General features: G+C 36.7%; 3 protein-coding genes and 1 pseudogene across 3 annotated transcripts; 1 reads left to right on the forward strand and 3 right to left on the reverse strand.

Annotated features, from left to right (window-relative positions):
• Positions 1-2935: 2935 nt before the first annotated feature.
• Positions 2936-4821, reverse strand: LOC107730954 (trace amine-associated receptor 13c-like; annotated as a pseudogene).
• A 3504-nt stretch (positions 4822-8325) lies between these two features.
• LOC107730955 (trace amine-associated receptor 13c-like) lies at positions 8326-9294 on the reverse strand. The gene has a single exon (XM_016541912.1). The coding sequence runs from the start codon at positions 9292-9294 to the stop codon at positions 8326-8328; it is 969 nt and encodes a 322-aa protein (XP_016397398.1).
• A 4878-nt stretch (positions 9295-14172) lies between these two features.
• LOC107730956 (trace amine-associated receptor 9-like) lies at positions 14173-15168 on the forward strand. Its single transcript, XM_016541913.1, has one exon. It carries the CDS (start codon positions 14173-14175, stop codon positions 15166-15168), a length of 996 nt encoding a protein of 331 aa, XP_016397399.1.
• Positions 15169-18466: 3298 nt separating this feature from the next.
• Positions 18467-19648, reverse strand: LOC107730957 (trace amine-associated receptor 13c-like). Its single transcript, XM_016541915.1, has 2 exons — positions 18888-19648; positions 18467-18814 (listed from the first exon to the last, which is right to left on the reverse strand). The coding sequence occupies exons 1-2, from the start codon at positions 19320-19322 to the stop codon at positions 18467-18469; spliced, it is 783 nt and encodes a 260-aa protein (XP_016397401.1). The 5' UTR covers positions 19323-19648.
• Between the last annotated feature and the right edge of the window lie 65 nt (positions 19649-19713).

Here is a 19713-nt window from a genome sequence, read left to right on the forward strand (position 1 = left end):
AATTCTGGATGCATCTTAAATCAAGTCCCACAGAATCGCTACATTTTAAAGCGCTACAAACCCAAGAACTGAACCCCAGAAAAGTCCCCCTAAGTCAGCTGGATCTGAAACTTACTAACCTGACAAACTCTACTAACACTAACCAGTCTCAGACCAGCTTCTCACACAAACATCAAAATAAATCAAATGATCAAACAATCTAAAAATATATATCTGGAACACTGGGATCAAGAAACTAAAACACAAAGTAAATTACAACTCTATCAAACTATAAAATCAAATTATGAATTGGAAAAATATCTCCAGGGTGTCAGAGACACAAAGCAGAGACAGATCCTGACCAAGTACAGGCTCAGTGAACACAGTCTAGCCATTGAGACTGGCAGACACAAAAAGAGCTGGTTACGCAGAGCAAAGAATGTGTGCTCACTGTAAGACAGGACAGATCGAGACAGAGGTGCACTTCCCCCTTCACTGTTACAAATTTAAATCAATAAGAGACCTATACATGAACAAATTCACAAAAATAATAAAGAACTTTACAGCCATGACTGAAGAGTAACAAATAAAGATAGTAATAGGAGTGGGACAGACAGCAGCACTGGCTGCGAGATATGTGTGGATGTGCCACAGCCTGAGATGCAGCAGAAGAATGTGTATAGTGTGTGTATCTGACCTCTGTGTGTTTCCCTTCTGTCCACCACAGTGACCCTCAGCATGTTTTAGGGATGCACTGAAATTAAAATTCTGGGCTGAAACCGAAAATTATTTTAAATAATTTTTTTATTATTTTATTAAATAATATAAAATGATTTTGTATGACTTTAATTTAACTTAATAATTTTAATGTTATTGAATTAAAAAAAATACGAGTCAATAAAATAACAACAGTTTTATTGAAAGTAAAACAATAAAACTGGACAACAAATATATCTAATATCAATATATTATTTTTATTCAGTTCTATGCGACAGAATCAGAACTGAATATATTTTTTTTAATTAACCAAATAATGTATAGTCCTACAAAGCTATTATTATCATAGCATGTGAGCAGATAGTGTCAGGAGAGGGTAGCGTCATTTACCAGCGTTGCCTAGTACAGCTGTACAACACCATGTTACAGCACAGTAGCCCTACTGCAAACAGGAACAAGTATACTACATAGAAATTTCCTGTTGGCATGTTATTTGAGCGGACTTTGCTTTTCCGGTGAGCATGAGCGGAACACACATTCATAGAGCGGATTATTGAGCGGAGCGTCACACTGTGCAGTGACGACAGCTAAAGGGAGAGTGAAATCTGCTATGCCATATATTTTCGGCTCATATTTTCATCCATTTTTCTCTTTCAGCCCAAAAAAAGTTGTTTAAAAAAAACAAAGCAAATTTATTTCACAAAAATTGTTGACACACACACACAAGTACTGTCCCCCTTTACTAAACATACACATAAATTGTAAGAATATGACTAATACTGATGAATAAACAGCCTATAAGGTAAGGCTATTTAATAGCAGTCTCAAACTAGTTTTGTTAATACAATTAAGTTTGTATGAACCACCACAGTCATTTAAACATAGACAAAATAACACAACGTGAAAATAACATGGCATTTTTGGGTTATGGATACAGCGGTTACCATGGTGAATACACAATGCTAAAATGAACTGTTAATGAAACATGGAAGCTCCTGAATAGAATGAATATCATATCTTCATGCAAATCCTTCCCAGCTAACACACAAAGTGCCATGTGATTTATTGGTACTTTACTTTTATTTCACATGTTGCATCTTCGTAGTTTCTTTTGCGCTTTAGTGAAATGATACACAGTGCGCTGCCGCATTCCACACAGTGTGCTGCCGCATGCAATTATAGAGTGCGTGTTACTAGCACAGTATAACGTCTGACAGGACAGGATACTACCGTTTTTCTGAGGTGAGAGCCTTTTTATTTCGTAATAAGTTACGAAAATAACGATAGGATAATGACACTGACATTAAGCCTGACAACGTCTCTTCTGACCACAGATACTGAATCAGGACAGTGCGTTTTTCTCAGGCACTCTTTACTTAAACTGCATCTGACAAAAGTGTCAACAGCTTTCACGCATGTATTTCAAAATAAAAATCTTGCATCAGATAAATATTTAGAATTACGTTTTTGTTTTGTTTTTTGATGTTGTTTCTTTGACTGTACACTCCGCAACCCACTTTTGGGTCACGACCCACCAGTTGAGAAACACTGGTCTAGTACAAACACAACAACTGTTTAAATCACGTCTGAGACGCATTTATACATAAATATTGTGATATGTATACTTAATGTACAACAGACTGTACAGGCAACTGCAACCATCATGGAATCTCTTAAATGATTGATTTGAAACACTTTACAGCTCCACACACCACACAAATAGTGCTTCTCAAAATCAATACACAACCGATTTCAATACAGCATGATGCCAGCATCTTGCTCAGCTAATAGTGATATTCTAATAAGCATAAAATGCACACCACACAAAAATATTGCATAACATATTTGAGTATTGAGAATTTTCAGTGTTGAATGAAATGTTTATTTATGCTCAATATTTCTCCCTCTTTGTCCACCATTTGGAATTAATTTGTTGCAAGGAAAGAAGGATACATATGATGCCGTCCAAGAGTCTTTCTAAAACAAAGTGTCTTAAGGCAGCATAATTAATTTGTTTATCTTTCAGAAGCACACACTGGTGCGTTAAAATGCAACTTCTATAGGCAGATCACAAGGTTTAGCCTAAGTATCTCTATCTGTATGTATCTGTAAAACATGATGACATTTTGCAAAATCTGCATATGTCCATTTTCAGGGAGTGATTTTTGATCTAAGAGAGAACTGATCTCATTGAACTTCTCAGAGAATATGAAAAAAACTAAATCAAACCCTTATGTAATTATGAATGACAGTCTGCAAAAATGTCTATCATAGCGGATGCTGGCAGAAACATTCTAAGAGTAAGAATGTGCTTAACTGACATTTTAAACCAGGGTTAAAAGAAAGCATAGATAAGAGGATTCAGACCTGAGTTAATATACAAAATTCATAATAGAAAATAGGCTGTGGTGAAAGCCATTCCTGTGTTTTCTGTTAAAGACAAAATAATGAAGGGAATCCAGCAAACTAAATAAACTGTGACAATGATTCCTAATGTCAGAGCAGCTTTTCTTTCAGATTTCCTCTTCACAGAACCATCATTTACATGTTTTCCACCCTTCACCAGTGAGTTTATAACTTTCACTTGCTGATAATGCAACATAAAATATCCTCAAATATAAGGTTATGATAAGGGTAAGGAATCAAGAAAGACAAGAATAGATCAATGACTGTCCAGTCAGAAGTAACCATAATTGTATATTCTCCATAACATGCATATTTCTTGTGTGAGAGACTATTGCACAACAACTATTGCAGTGTTATATGCTGAAGAGCAAAACCAGCAAAGACTGACAATAATTAATGTTTTAGTTGTGGTTATTTTCTGTGGGTACAATAAACGGTGACACATAGCCACAAAACGATCAACAGCAATTAAAACCAAATTACTGAGAGATACTGAAAAGAGAAGTCCCATTATTGTTAAAAATAGCCTGCAGAAAGTGTCTCCAAAGTACCAACATGTTTCAATGAGCCTAGTAGCCTCTATGGGCATCACAATAAGTCCAACAAGCATGTCAGCCACAGCCAGAGAGAGAATGATCAGGTTGGTTGAAGTGTGAAGCTTCTTGAAGTGAGAGATGGAGATGATCACCAGCAGGTTCAGAAACACAGTCCATACTGACAGCAATGAGAAAAACACAAACATGATTTTGTATTCATATCTAGAGTAGAAGGTGACACGCGAGTGGATTTTCAAATCCTCTCTCGTCCCACTCCCACAAAATAAATCCCATCCCATCCCGATCCCACGAAAAAACTGGGGGGAAATCCCGTCCCGTCCCAATCCCAGAAGAATGACTCCCATTCCCTCCCTCTCACGTGTTGTGTTTTTTTGGCTGGAATCTGTCAGTTACAGTAAAAAATACAGTACAGATGACAGCATGCCCACCTTAGTTGAATAAAATTTTATTGAACTGAAAGCCAGCTTAAACAATGCACAGTGTGCATTGCACACACATTAAATTTCATGTGAATCATCCATGCAAACACACACATGCACGCGCACACATTATAAAAATTCATTGTAAAAAATTTTTGGTTACTTCAGACAGAAATGTCGGTGAGCACAACTGAGGTATCATTTTTCAACAGCAGTCGTTGCAGACTCCATTTTGATTATGATTTTTGTGGCTACAAAGTGCATGGGGAAGCCGCCTTCTTATCTTATATTATTGCTGGTTGCCATTGGTATACCAGCTTGGTGCATTACCGCCACCAACTGTTACGGGTGTGGAGCGCGTCATTCACTTAACCAGCCCACACCAAAGCAAACAGGAGGAGAGCATAAAGAGATAGGGCAACTAGAATTGAGTTCAAAATTTTAATATATTGTTTATTTATATAAAAGGTATATTTGTGTATAAAGTTGGGTATCATAGTGTTATTACGATTCCCAGTCCCGCCCACTCCCACTCCCGCTGACATTTTTTCCTGTCCCGTCCCAATCACGTGATTAATAGTGATTTTGTTTCCCGACCTGCGGGATTCCAGCAGGATTCCCGTGACCCGTGGAATTCCCGAAAAAATGTCAGCCTGTAATCTAGAGCGCATTCCCTTGATACATGATGAGTTGATGGCAGGAAAGCAGTACTGAGTCTCATGATCCTCTGTCACATAGGCCATGAGTGAATTTCCTCCTGTTAGGTGTTTGTTCTGCTCTTCTTACTGTCCTGTCATTTATACAGTGTCTGGATCAGACTGACCCATTCTGATGATGCATAATGATGTCATAATTTTATATTTACATGCAAGAGGGCCGGGCCTAACACAGATCCTTTCAGCACTTTACTGCTGTTAGCTTAGAGAACAAAATGGTAACAGTCAGAGAAAAAGGATCTAAACCATCTTAATGCCTATCCCTGAATATCATTGTAATTTTGTAAAAAATCTAAAACTATGACACGAACTGTAGTGTCAAGGCAAAGTAAAGTACTGCGATGGACTCTTTTCACTGACTGATCAGCATTTTTTTTTTAAATTATGTACATTTATAACATACTTTGTATTATATTACCTTTGCATCAAATTACAAAAAAATTATTAATGCTGCTGTGAGAGTGTTTCTAATGCTAATAACCCAACTATGACGACTTCTGCTTTTGTATAGGACAGACAAAGATACAAATTAAATAAACAAATTGAAGGTTGTTTGGGAACAGTAGGTTTATTTAACACTGTAAGAAAAACTGAATAATCAAATGTAAAAATAAAACACTGCGTAGTCTTCACTGTATGAATTAAATATGAATTGATTCTTATTAAAGATACAAAAGTTGTTTAGCCAATAGCAGTGAGTGATTTTCTCTGTCTTTTGTTGTTTGATTAACATTTATGACACAGGCATCAGCAGATATATTAGGCTGCTGTCATTTTAAAGGCCGGGACACGTTGAATCGGCGTCAGGTCCGTCTACGTGAGTGAGAACTCTGATTGGATGCTCAGTTTAGTAAATGAGTCAGTGCCCATGAATTAAAGCTAAAGTGATGAAAACGAGCAAGTAAGGCGGCACCAGGGGCGTGTCTACATGGTGGCCAGGGGTGGCACTGGCCCCCATTGAAATATGGTTGGCCACCCCAGGTGCCCCCCCTACCAGATGTCTTGCGATTGGCTTGTTTTTATAAAATTTCTAACTGCATCAGTGGCGGATCCTGGCATGGGCAATAGGAAGAAGCTTCCTCAGGCGGCTTTCTTCTCTTCTATATACTTAATTTTAGGGGGTTTCTATAGCGTTATCTTGTATTCAAAGTTCTGCTGCAGTGACAATCCTCCAGTGATCTGTTCATTCAGGGTGTGAAACAAGCTAACACACACAATGCACTGATGTTGTTTTGTGCTCAGAGGTCTGTGAGATGTTAAATGACTTGATGTTGTTTTGATATCTTGATAAACTGAAATGATGTTTGAATTACAGAAATCCATATATATATATATATATATATATATACACTGAACAAAATGATAAACGCAACACTTTTGTTTTTGCCCCCATTTTTCATGAGCTGAACTCAAAGATCTAAGACTTTTTCTATGTACACAAAAGGCCAACCCGTGGAGGACAGTCTAATAGAGCGAGTAGTGTAAATAAGACATTTGCAGTTCACAAACTGACAAGTAGACGTTCCTACAAGTAGAATCCTAATGACAAGTGAGATTTGCACCTGAGATTTGCCTACACTGTAAAAAAAAATAGTGACTATCCTGAGCAGCAACAGAGATGAAAAAGAAAAAGGTCTATTTCACACTTTAAAGATCAATGGAGAAAGAAGCTGTTTGCTTCCAAATGGTGCAATTATAACAGCAGGAGCTAACAGGGCTATGCAATCCAGACAATCCAGTCTTTTAGGTGAAGCTCTTTAGTGCTGATGGAGTGCAAATGCTCCAGTAGTGTTCATATCTTTATGAAAGTCTTTAAATATGCATAATTCAAAGAAAGATTTTCAAAGCTTTTTGATAGAATCAGTTTTCATAACAGTACTGGGTTAACTTGTGACACAATGATAAGTAACTACTTTTATTAATAATAATCATGTCATTTGTTTGTTTCATGTTTATGGTGACAACATCTTACTAAATCTTTATTAAAATAGTTTTGTAGCTTTCTAAAATACTGTTAGACAAAATATATATAAAAAAAATGTTTGTGAAAACATGGGTGTGATGATAACTCTAGTATCATTAAATAATTTTAACTTGTTTTGAAATGGAAATCTTTATCCCATCATCTTTGGAGCCTTTGTTGCAGCAACATGAACACCACAGACATGTCAGCTTTGGATTGTGTAATACAACACTGTGTCAATACTAAATCAGTTTAAAAAATAAATCAACTCCTCACAAACATTCTAAAAAGTCTATAAAAATCAGTAAGCATACTGATTTAAATATTCTAAGAAGTTATGATGTGTTTCAATTATATTTTAGCTGGTAAAATAAAGCAAAGAGGAATCAGACATAGCATTCAGGTCAGCATACAAGGTCCATGTTAGAATTTGTGATATGGTGGAGGAGATTACTTTTTTTTTTTAAAAGACAAGAATCCAGCAAAGCAGAAAAACTGTCACAATGAATCTTAATGTCAAAGCTGATTTGCTCTCAGATTTCCTCCTCTCTGAACCTGCCATTACACATTTACCACCCTTTTACTTGCTGATGTGCAACATCCTCAAATACAAAGTAATCACTGTAGAAAGATTTCATTAAGTTATTAAAGCTATTCCTGTAACAATACTTCAGCTTGTCAAAAGTCAACTTTTACTTATATTTCTCTATCTGTGACAAACCTAAAATGAACTTTAGAAGGTGTTAACTGAGAAAAAATTTAATAACAAACATATTGGTAATATTTTCCCAAAATAAAATATCTCCTAGAGGGAATTTTTTTTGGAACTCTATAATTGAGAATATTGACTGGAGAAGAGCTTGGTTAATTCCTTTTAAATATTGTATTAATAATAAAAGAAAAGAAATACACTTCAAAATTCTACATACCATTTACCCATCTAAATCTCTAACATCAAGATACAATGATATTGATGATGTATGTTGCTTTTGTAATAGTGAGAAAGAGATGCTGACTCATTTATTTTTTGACTGTAAAGTCGTAAACAGGTTTTGGATTGATCTGGCAAATTATATATTTAATTTAGTGAATATTAATTAATGCTTTACTTTAAAGGATGTTATTTTGTGTTATGAAAACAAAAGCAATAAAGATCTAGAATGTATTGTTAACCTTTTTATTTTATTAGCAAAATTTCACATACATAAAAACAATTAATCTCCTGTGTTAAAAAGTGTTTTTGTCTGATCTTGACTGTTATATTTCTTCAATAAGACTGTTAAATAATAAAAAGTCTGTGAAATGTTTAAAATACTATGATATCTTCCATCCCCCTTAGCACTTTGTAATATCATTATATGTCAAATCTAAATGTGCGCTATGCTCTGGTTTTCTTTTTCTTGTTTTCTTTTTGTTTGTGTTTGTTTTTAATATATATATATATATGTGTGTGTTTATAATTTGTTTTGTTATTATTTGTATGTTCCAGCATTCTTCAATAAAAATAAATAAATAAATAAAATCACTGTAGAAAGAAACACAACTTTTAAAAATTAGAAACTGATCATTTACATATCCTCCGGGAAAAGACTGAAGTATTCTGATGATGGCTTAAATATTTTTAGAGTCATTATGTGTTTAGCTGATTTTCTAAACCATTTATAAAACAGTGCATAGATAAGTGGATTCATACAGGAATTCATGTACAAAATCCAGCATGTTACATTAAATTCAACAGTTGACTCATTTCCTTCAATAAGAGTCACTATATAGTAAGGTATCCAACACATAAAGTAAACCATTACCACAATACCCAAAGTTTTTGCTGCCTTTCTTTGTGATCTGCTGACACCTGTGACATAATTTACAACCTTGGCTTGGTATTTTGCAACACAGAAGATTTTCACATATATAGACATGATTATAGAAGAAGGGGCAACGAAAGTGACTATGAGGTCTGTGACAACATGTTCAAATTTGAAAGAAACTGAACAGTCTCCATAACACCTGTCTTGTGTCTCTGGGTAGAACATTGAATTGTATAAGATAATGACAGAATATATGCTAGAACAGAGCCAGTTTATAATAATGCAAAAAACAACTTTATCGGTCGTGACCCTCACTGTGTATCTCAAAGGGTCACTCACAGCAATATAACGATCCACGGATATAAAGACTAAATTACCAAGAGATGCTGAAACAACCATAAAAGCAATAAATAAAAAAAGAGAACAAAATGTCTCTCCAAAGTACCAGCATGATTCTATGAATGTGATGCCCATTAACGGTATAACAATCAGTCCCACGATCAGGTCAGCCACAGCCAGAGAGAGAATGAGCAGGTTGGTTGGAGTGTGGAGCTGCTTGAAGTGAGAGATGGAGATGATCACCAGCAGGTTCAGAAACACAGTAAACACTGATAATAAAAAAATGAACATGTACAAAATGACATACTCCACTTCAGGTTTGATTTCTCTGAAACATGACAAATTGTTGTTTGGAAAGCAATATTGGATTTCTTGACTGTTGTCCTCCATGATGCTCTGGTCAAACATTTTCACAATTGATTATATCCTTTGTAGCCTGCCCCTGTCCTCAAAGCTGCCACTTCAAAGCTGTGGTACAATATTTCAGCTGTCAGTTTGACTTTCTGCTTTCTATAACTGATTGGATTCTAATTTATATGTACAGAAAACAAGGACATCCCATTAAATGTGAAGTTGCATTAAACCCACCTACTAATTAAATATTCAGTGATGAATTGGATGGAGTCTGTAATATAATATTTGTGAGTGTGCAAATATTTCATAAAATACAAACACTGAAATTTAATCTTAGTTTTTGTCTGTAAAGCTTTTAAAAGACATCTTCTTACTTTTATGACCTTCTGAATATAAAACACCTGTCAGATGTCTAAGGTCTTTGGATTAGAGACTTTTATTGGTCCCCAGGTCTAGGCTAAAGACTAGGAGTTAGGGCTGCACGATTATTCGAATGCGATTGTCATGCGCATCTTGTCAGTAAAGCCGGTTCTGTGATTAGTAGTAAATCTTCATCACCTGCTTTCAGATGGAGCAGAATTTTAATCGCGCGATTATGAAATCGAAGAAATCGTTCTGCGATTATGAAAGCTGTTTGCGTAGGTTGTTGGTGAACTACGGCTCTGTGTAGTAAATGCTGCTCCATCTGAAAGCACGTGAAAATACCACATTTAATAACATGCTTTTACTCCAAACTCACTTCATAACGTCAGTCGAGTGTTTGAAATAAATCCTTCTGTGAGATGATGTGGCTTCTTACACAGAATAAGGCACGCAACATATTTCATAGTATTCTAAGCAGTGATAAAGGCTATGTCGATTAGCATTGCATTATTATATACTTTATTATAATAAAAATTATAATAAGATGAACCATATATATCCATATATACCAGATAAACCATATATTGTCGTACTCATGTGTTTATTAGTCACGTTGAATTAATAAAAGCAGTTCAATCTTCTGTTTATTCAGCAACCGTTATGGGTTTCTTCTGCGATGCCTGAAAATTACCAATACATTTTCCATTTTCCTTTTTTTCTCTTTTTTTTTTAACAGTGTATATTTAACAGTACAATTGAGTCTGTATTGCACTGTGTGCAGCTAAAGAATATAAAACATAATTTTTGTTAGGCCATATACTTTACAGCCTGAAGTGTTGGTTCCTCTTCAGGAACTCGAGCTGCGTCGGAGGACGCTTTGGGAACGCCCTTCAGCGTGACCGGCTCTGAACCCCGTGTGTAATCAGTCCAATAGATGGGCGAGACGTCACGGGCGGGTGACGTAATGACCAGGAAGCTATAAAAGCACGTGTGGTGAAACCGGCGTCAGCTTTCTGTCATTCAGCAAGCGCTCTGTGTGTGTGTCAGTCTGTTTTCCATTTGTCAGTCTTATTTGATGTTGTTTTGTCCAGAATGTCAAAAGCACAAGACAAAAAGAAACACATAAGCAAGGGCGAGGGCAGGCAGCGTTTCAGGCTGTGTGTTCCTCCCTGCCCACGTTATATTATGGGTGGGGATACACACAGTTTGTGCTTTGTCTGCCTGGGAGCGGAGCATGCTGAGTCGGCTCTCTCTCTCGAGAGAGAGAGAGAGAGGGAATGGAGACGGGCGAGTCCCTATCTTCTTCCTTACCCGCCAGATCCAGCGCCCCTTCTCTGGGATCGGAAGCCCGCTCTGCGGTTACTTCCCCCCGGGGAACGGGCTCGACGCTCCGCCTGTCTTCCTCCGAGGAGGTTGATGTGGTGGGCGTCGATGAGGATTCGCCCCCTCAATTGCCCCCGTATGAGGAGCTTTTGGAGGTGGTAACGGGTGAGTCCCTATCTTCTTCCTCACCCGCCAGATCCAGCACTCGCTCTCCGGGATCGGAAGCCCGCTCTGCGGCTACTTCCCCCCGGGGAGCAGGCTCGGCGCTCCGCCGGTCTTCCTCTTGATGTGGTGGGCGTCGATGAGGATTCGCCCCCTCAATTGCCCCAGTATGAGGAGCTTTTAGAGTTGGTAACTCGTGCCGTGGCCAAGTTAAACATCGATTGGCCCGCCGAGAAAATGGCTGAGCTGCAGAAGAGTAAATTGGATGAGCATTTTCTGCGTGTTAAGCTGCCACCTCAATTCCGTCGTCGATAGGTACCAGGAGGCTCGTAAACAGGCGGCGCTGGCCGTGCTGCGTGCACTAAGACACTTCCTCCCAGGTCTGAGAGGTCACCATGTGTTGGTGCGCACCGACAAAACAGCGGTGGTCTCTTACATCAACCACCAAGGAGGTCTGCGCTCACGCCGTTTGTACAAACTAGCGTACCAGATCCTTGTGTGTTCCCAGGGCAAACTTCTCTCGCTGAGAGCAGTTCACATTCCTGGGCATCTCAATATGGGAGCAGACATCCTGTCGAGGCCGGGGCTGAGGCCCGGGGAATGGATGCTTCACCCCAGGGTGGTGAAGCAGATATGCTCTCAAGAGAGTTGGGGATCTGCAGGCCCTCTCAGTGTCCCCTTCCTATCTCGACTTTGCTCTCGACTATGGCCTAGATATGCGAGCCACTCCCGGCTCTTCTGTTCTCTCGCCATAGCTGTGCAGGCTTCCACACTAGGCAGAGATTTGGAATTCTGGCGGCGTGGGCATACTCGTTCCCAAAGTGTCCTCCGAAACAGCTCGAGTTCCTGAAGAGGAACGTCATACTTCCAGCATCTCTGCCAGCGCTTGCTTCACTCCTAGAAGCTGACGCCGGTTTCACCGCACGTGCTTTTATAGCTTCCTGGTCATTACGTCACCCGCCCGTGCCGTCTCGCCCATCTATTCATTCCGCCCCCCGCCCGTGACGTCTCGCCCATCTATTGGACTGATTACACACGGGGTTCAGAGCCGGTCACGCTGAACGGCGTTCCCAAAGCGTCCTCCGACACAGCGTCTCGTTCCCTTGAGGAACCATGGTTACATGCGTAACCTGAGACGATTTCCAATCCCCTCCACTTCTAGTATATAATGAATTCGTAATCATAGTTTTCTTAAAATAGTGTATCTATACTGGTATTTATGCTACAAGCAATGTCTGTATTTGGTATCTGAGAGATAACTGAGGGTCTGACCCATGTCAGGAACGTAGTAATGCAGGAATGCAGTTTACTCATTTAGTCCGGCTTCCAGAGAATAAATATGTATTTGTTTTGTAATAATTGAATATCTGAATATATTTTATAGAAAAAGTGTTATCAGTAACAATTTTGTTCTTATTTATTTCATTCTGTGGTTCTCGTGAGAGCTGTATGAGACATGTAAAAACCGATTTTGCCTATAGGGCCAAGAAGGTCACTAAAGCACCTGTTTCCATGTATCCACTAATTCTCATGTATGTTTAATATTTATAGCACCATTAGTTGTTATATGTCAAACTAAGCGTGAATCGTGTAGAAGTTTGAATCAGTGCTCTGTGTGAGTGTACTGTTCTGTTCCAATGATGTACTGCAGCTCAACCTTGAAGGGAAAAGATATTGCCTATGTTTTACCTAATGGCATATTTTCAAGGGTTGTTTAGGAATATAACAGGCACGTGACCATGCCAAAGGAACAGTCGCCAGGATAATCAGCAGCTGCCCAGATGAGAAGTGCCCTAACAGGATTTGTGACTCACCTACAACCCTTAAGATAGTTGCTTACGAATGGAACTTAGTATCTCCAAGAAACTGTCTTTAGATAACCACATTTGTGTAAAGAAAAGAACACTGTGTGGAAGTGTGGAGAACTCTGTCTTCAGTAATATAGCTGTCTTCAGTAAATTCTCTGACAACTGAGTGAACTTCAAATTTTACTCCTGGACTTCATTGAGAATATTGGTCTCTCTATGGGGATTAACTGTAATTTCCCTACAACTCATTCTCTCTACCCAGGTGAAAAAGAAATATATTTAAATTGTGCTTTTTCAGACATACTTACTATATTTAAATTATACTATACTACGTGCATATTAAATGTATTATTTTGAAACTTTAAGTATATTAAGTGTATTTCAAGATATGTTTAAATTGGATTTTAATCTATTTGTAATATATTTAATATATTGAAATTGTGTTAAAATGGAATCGCAAAAAAACATCGCCAAAGTAATCCATGTGAATTTCCTCCAAGTGCCCTAAAGAGACACGATCGGCGATCGTTCTCTATAATTCTGTTTAAATTTAGACTTATATTCACGTTCAAGAGACATTTGCACGCACGTCATATTTTATATAAGAAGCTCTCTGGGGTGAGCTCATTATCATACGAACCAATCAGAGCCGTTCAATGGCTCTGGAACCAATCAGGTTTAGTCAGTGGGTTGTTTGAATTTAAACAAGTACACGCAAGGCGTATGCTTGTGTTTAGCATATTCCTTAAAATTGTAACTAAGCATATATTTATTACCAAAGTATTTCTTGTATACTTTTTATAAATACATTAAAAGTATGCTTCTGTTTAGCATATTTCTTAGAAGTATAACTAAGCACATATTTAATACAAAAGTATTTCTAGTATACTTTTTAGAAATATATTAAAATGCAATTCAATATATTTTTTATTGCACTTCAAATAAGCATGTTGGGAATACAAATGTATTATAAACATACTACTTGAATTTCAAGTATATTTTTAATACATTTAATACTACGTCTTTTTCACCTGGGTATGGTTATGGATATTTATCTTATGGGTGTGTTTAAAACAGTAGCATCAACCCTCCTGTGTAATGGTGATGCCAGGTTTCCTTTAATATAAATGAATCCACAAAATTGGATTATCAAGACACCAAACTAACAAGCTTGAGAATCCTTCTATAACTACAAAATGTTGCTATGATGAAGCTGTTTTATTTTTGATACTTGTGGTATTCCTAATATATTTTTGAAATGCTTAACAGGGGAATGACAGACGCAGACAAACAAGCAATCGAGTACTGCTTTTCAAACAACAATTTGTCGTGCATCAAGGAAATCAAATCTCAAGTGGAGTGCATTGTTTTATACATTTTTATTTCTTTAGCCTCTGTTCTTACTGTGTTTCTGAATCTGCTGGTGATCATCTCCATCTCTCACTTCAAGCAGCTGCACACTCCAACCAACCTGCTCATTCTCTCTCTGGCTGTGGCCGACCTACTTGTTGGACTGATTGTTATACCACTGATGGGAATCAGATATATTGAGACATGTTGGTACTTTGGAGAGACATTTTGTTCTTTGTTTCCATTTATCCTTTATACTGTTGTTTCAGCATCTCTTGGTAATTTAGTTTTCATATCTATAGATCGTTACATTGCTGTGAAAGATCCTCTGCAATATTCAACAAGGGTCACAACCAACAAAGCTGTTTTTTGTATCATTTTAAACTGGCTATGTTCAAGCATATATTCAGTTATCATGCTATACGATGCTATCTTCAGTACAGAAACCCTAATAACATGTTACGGGGACTGTATTGTTACTGTTAAGTTTGAGTATGTTCTCACAGACCTCATTGTTTCATTAGTGGCCCCTTGTTCAGTAATCATATCTTTATATGGGCAGATCTTCTGTGTAGCAAAATATCAAGCTCGGCTTATAAACTCTGTCACAAATGTCAGCAAGTCAGAAAAAAAGGCAGCAAAAACACTGGGGATTGTGATAGCAGTTTATCTTCTGTGTTGGATACCATATTACATGGTCTCTCTTTTTCCAGGATACGATTCAAATGAATCAGCTGTAATGAATATTATGTGTTGGATTATGTATTTGAATTCTTGCATGAATCCTCTTATCTATGCATTATTTTATCAATGGTTTAGAACATCAGCTAAACACATTCTGTCTCTGAAAATATTTGAACCATCTTCAGAATATTTAAGTCTGTTCCCAGAGGTAAATGATTAGTAATCTTTAATGTTAAAACTGATTTCAATATGTATTTTGCTGGCCAGACTGCAGTAATTCACTTTATGTACTGCAACATTTATCAACAAAACCTCCTGCTGTTTGATAGCACTTTTAAAGACAGCCCACTGTAAAACTGCAGCAGATACAACTGTGTCAGGAAATAAATAAGAGATAAATAACTGTAATACAAACTATTACTCCATGTGTCTCCTGTTCCCTTGATGATATGGTTTCCTCTGAATCCCAAAACATACAGAACATAAAAAGTGGGGGGAAAAAATGTGATTCCGTTATATTCCTGAGACCTATTAAAAAGGTTCAGCATTCAAATCTTTCTACATCTTTATTGTTACAACATTACTCAGATATTTAAAAAAAATAAAAAATAAATAACGATAATAAAAATCAGCTGTGTGCAAGATACAAGCAACAAAAAAAAAACTTAATGAGTAAATATTTATTAAAAAAAATTCACATTTACTTTAGTTTTCTGTTTGAAACTTACAAAGTATTCTAATGATTCTATATATAAGCATCAAAATGTAGAACATTTCTTCACTATAAATAATCAGATTAATACTGCTTCAATCAACAATTATGGGAATACTGTGGCAGTCTGTGGTGCTGTAACCAAATTCGCCCAGAGCAATGTGGCAATGACATCTAAAGGTTTGTACAACCAGAAGTACAAGATTTGTAATCTGCCATCTCCTTCACTAGTGACTATCCTGAGCAGCAAAAGAGAGGAAAATGAAAAAGAATTTAAAAAAATGAAGAGAGACAGAGAGATAGCAGGCCCAGGCAAAAGATACACTATAATATTACCATTTGCTTACTAGGATGTTGTTTGCAAATTTTTCCAAAATGCATGGCTATTAAAAACTGCCCATCAGTGGAAAAATTATCTGTTTGCTTCCAAATGGTGTAATTATGACATCTACCAGCAGGAGCTAACAGGGCTACCCTCACGCAAAGAAAATATATTTTCTAATATATGAATGAACAATATATAAAATGATATAACGGTATATTAGAAAATATACAGAATAATATTTTGTGTAAATATATTACGATATATTGAATAATATAAGGGATTGCCGCTTTCATTTATTGAAAAATGTGACAATATATTTACTTATATATCATAATGTAATTTTATATTCAGTAATACACTTTATAATATATAGATGTACATGTGATAAGATATGGTACTGCATATGTAGAAATATAATGAACATATATTTACTCATGCAGTATATACACACACATATTGAAATATATATTTATTATGTATAACAATAATTTACAATATACATTTTGTTTTTAATATAGCTAGTTTACAATAGCATAAGCACACCAACTCATACTATAGCACTTAATGAACAGACTATCACTGTGCTGAAAAGTGCACATCCATTACTTTTAAATAAAGTAATATACAGTCATATTGGTGTTTGGCCAATCATCATCCTAACCACAGGCTCTACTCTTCAGCACAATGGTAACCCCACAAACTTACACATACCAGAAAACCCTTTTAAATTCAAAAATAATACAACATTAAACACCAACATATCTCCCCCTATAATAATATTGAGCAAAAACACATGAAATAACACTTAATGTTAAAATGTTTACTCTCCAGTCAGAAGCAAAGCATGCATTGGAACTAGAAATCAGCTGTAACTCATTCAGTGAATGTGTGTGTATATGTGTGTGCATGTATTCACATATATATGGCAACATGTATGTGCAATATATACTCAATAAAGGATCAAACATTAAATCTTCATTTCTAAATATATTTTTACAGTATGTATCAGTATATAGCCATACATTGCCAATGGATATATTGCTGTATATTGAAAAATATAAGCATTAGTTTCCCATATTGATTCGCAATGGCGCCGACGCTGATGGCTGCCTCCATGGCGTGCTCTGCAGTTGTTTTTAGGTTTTTGTTAGTTTGTCCTGTCTTTAGTTATATCCCTGCAATCAGTTTCACCAGAGACGAATTGCTGGACATTCAGAAGTACACACCACCCGATATTTCACCGGTTTTCGACTATTCTGATGTTTTGCTGGACATTGTAGTCGGGGGAGCTGCGGCGCTGATCAAGCGCTTCAGGGCGCGCAGACGGGGGAAGCGAGCTGGCGCCCTCGTGAAGCTCAGGCAGCGCGGATTCAAAACGCCGTTGCCTAGCATCCATCTGGTGAACCTCCGCTCTCTACCCAACAAAACGGACGAAATTCCCATATATTTTTGTTACGTAAGGGTATGCAATCCAGACAAACTTGGCAGTCTTGTAGGTGAAGCTCTTTAGTGCTGATGGAGTGCAAATGCTCAAGTAGATGGCGCTGTTAATAAATTGAACAAATTTAAGTACCCAAAGATGTTTTGGAGTTAAAGAGCCCAAAATTTGTGCCATAAATGTTTGGACTAACTTCAATCAGTGTGTGAACTGATTATAAAGCGTTCTGTGAGATGCCATTGACTGCAAATCAGAAGAACTATACAAAAGGTGCTTTGGTGCTTGGCCCCTGGTTAAACCTTTTGCTTGTTTATGGATATCTTTATGAAAGTCTTTAAAGACAGAAAATTAAAAAATATCACAGTACAAATATTTTCTAGTATTCTCAAGAATAATACGAGGAATAAAATCAGATAAAGCTAATGTGGGGAGACAAAGAAAGTTTCAGAGTGCAATTCATATTCATGGCTATATAACTGCAGCTAAAAATTTATATTTGCTTAGTATACCGTTTATGATGTTCATTGAGAGAATGACATTCACTGACTTTAACATTCCAGTCTTGATTTCCAAACAACATTATCCATCAGTGAGCATACTGATTCAAATATTCGAAGGAGTTATGTTTAAATTATATTTTATAGCTGTTAAAATAAAGCAAAGAGGATTCAGATATTAGGTCAGCATACAAGGTCCACGTTATAATTTTTGACGTGGTAGACGAGATTACTGTTTTGTTTTGTTTTTTATATATATTTTTTTCAACATACAAGGTCCATGTTAAAAATTGTAATATGGTCAAGAGAAAACAACTGTTTTCTGTTAAATACAAGAATCCAGCAGATAACTGTCACAATGATTCCTAATGTCACGGTCGATTTGCTCTCAGATTTCCTCCTCACCTAACTTTCCTTTACACATTTACCAACCTACATCAAGGAGTTTATAACATTCATTTGCTGATGTACAATAAAGAATGCCTTCAAATACAAAGTAATATTCACTGTACAAAGAAAAATATATCAGATCAGTGACTGAATTGATCATTTATCCTCTGGGAAAAGACTGAAGTATTCAGATGATGGTTTAAATATTTTTAAAGTCACAATGTGTATAGCTGATATTCTAAACCATTTATAAAACAGTGCATAGATAAGTGGATTCATACAGGAATTCATGTACAAAATCCAGCATGTTACATTAAGTTCAACCGATTCTGTTGACTCATTTCCTTCAATAAGGATGACTACATAGTAAGGTATCCAACACATGAAGAAAATGGCAACAACAATCCCCAGAGTTTTTCCTGCCTTCCTTTGTGATCTGCTGACACCTGTGACAGAATTTACAACCTTGGCCTGGTATTTTGCAACACAGAAGATTTTCACATATACAGTGGGTACAGAAAGTATTCAGACCCCCTTAAATTTTTCACTCTTTGTTATATAAAAAAAAAAAAACAACTTTATCAGTTGTGACCCTTACTGTGTATCTCAAAGGGTCACTCACAGCAATGTAACGATCTACGGATATAAAGACTAAATTACGAAGAGATGCTGAAACAACCACAAAAACGGTAAATAAAAATAGAGAACAAAATGTCTCTCCAAAGTACCAGCATGATTCTATGAATCTGATGCCCATTAACGGTATAACAATCAGTCCCACGATCAGGTCGGCCACAGCCAGAGAGAGAATGAGCAGGTTGGTTGGAGTGTGGAGCTGCTTGAAGTGAGAGATAGAGATGATCACCAGCAGGTTCAGAAACACTGTAAAAACTGATGCTAAAGAAATGAAAATGAACAAAATAACATACTCCACTTCAGGTTTGATATCTTTGAAACAAGACAAATTGTTATTTGGAAAGCAATACTGGATTTCTTGACTGTTGTCCTCCATGATGCTCAATTTTCACAATTGATTATGTCCTCATTTGTAACCTGCCCCTGATGTTCACTCCGTTCTTCATCAACAGATCACTTTGAAGCTGTGGTACAATGTTCAGTCTGTCAGTTTGGCTTTCTGCCTTCCTTCACTGCCTTGACTAATTTGTATGTACAGAAACAGGGACATCCCATGAAATGTGAGGTTTATTTATACTGCATTAAACCCACCTACTACTTAAATATTCATAGTATTCAGTGATGAATCAGATAATATGTAATATTGCTGTCAACATTTGAATTTAAGATGTTTTTGCAGGTGCACATTAATATCTGGTATAGAGAAATTATGATCATGTAGATGTACATTTAAAGGGGTCATATGATGCGATTTCAAGTTTTCCTTT

This window comes from Sinocyclocheilus rhinocerous, unplaced genomic scaffold (assembly GCF_001515625.1).
Source record: "Sinocyclocheilus rhinocerous isolate Xijiao unplaced genomic scaffold, SAMN03320098_v1.1 scaffold1330, whole genome shotgun sequence".
NCBI classification, from domain to species: Eukaryota; Metazoa; Chordata; class Actinopteri; order Cypriniformes; family Cyprinidae; genus Sinocyclocheilus; species Sinocyclocheilus rhinocerous.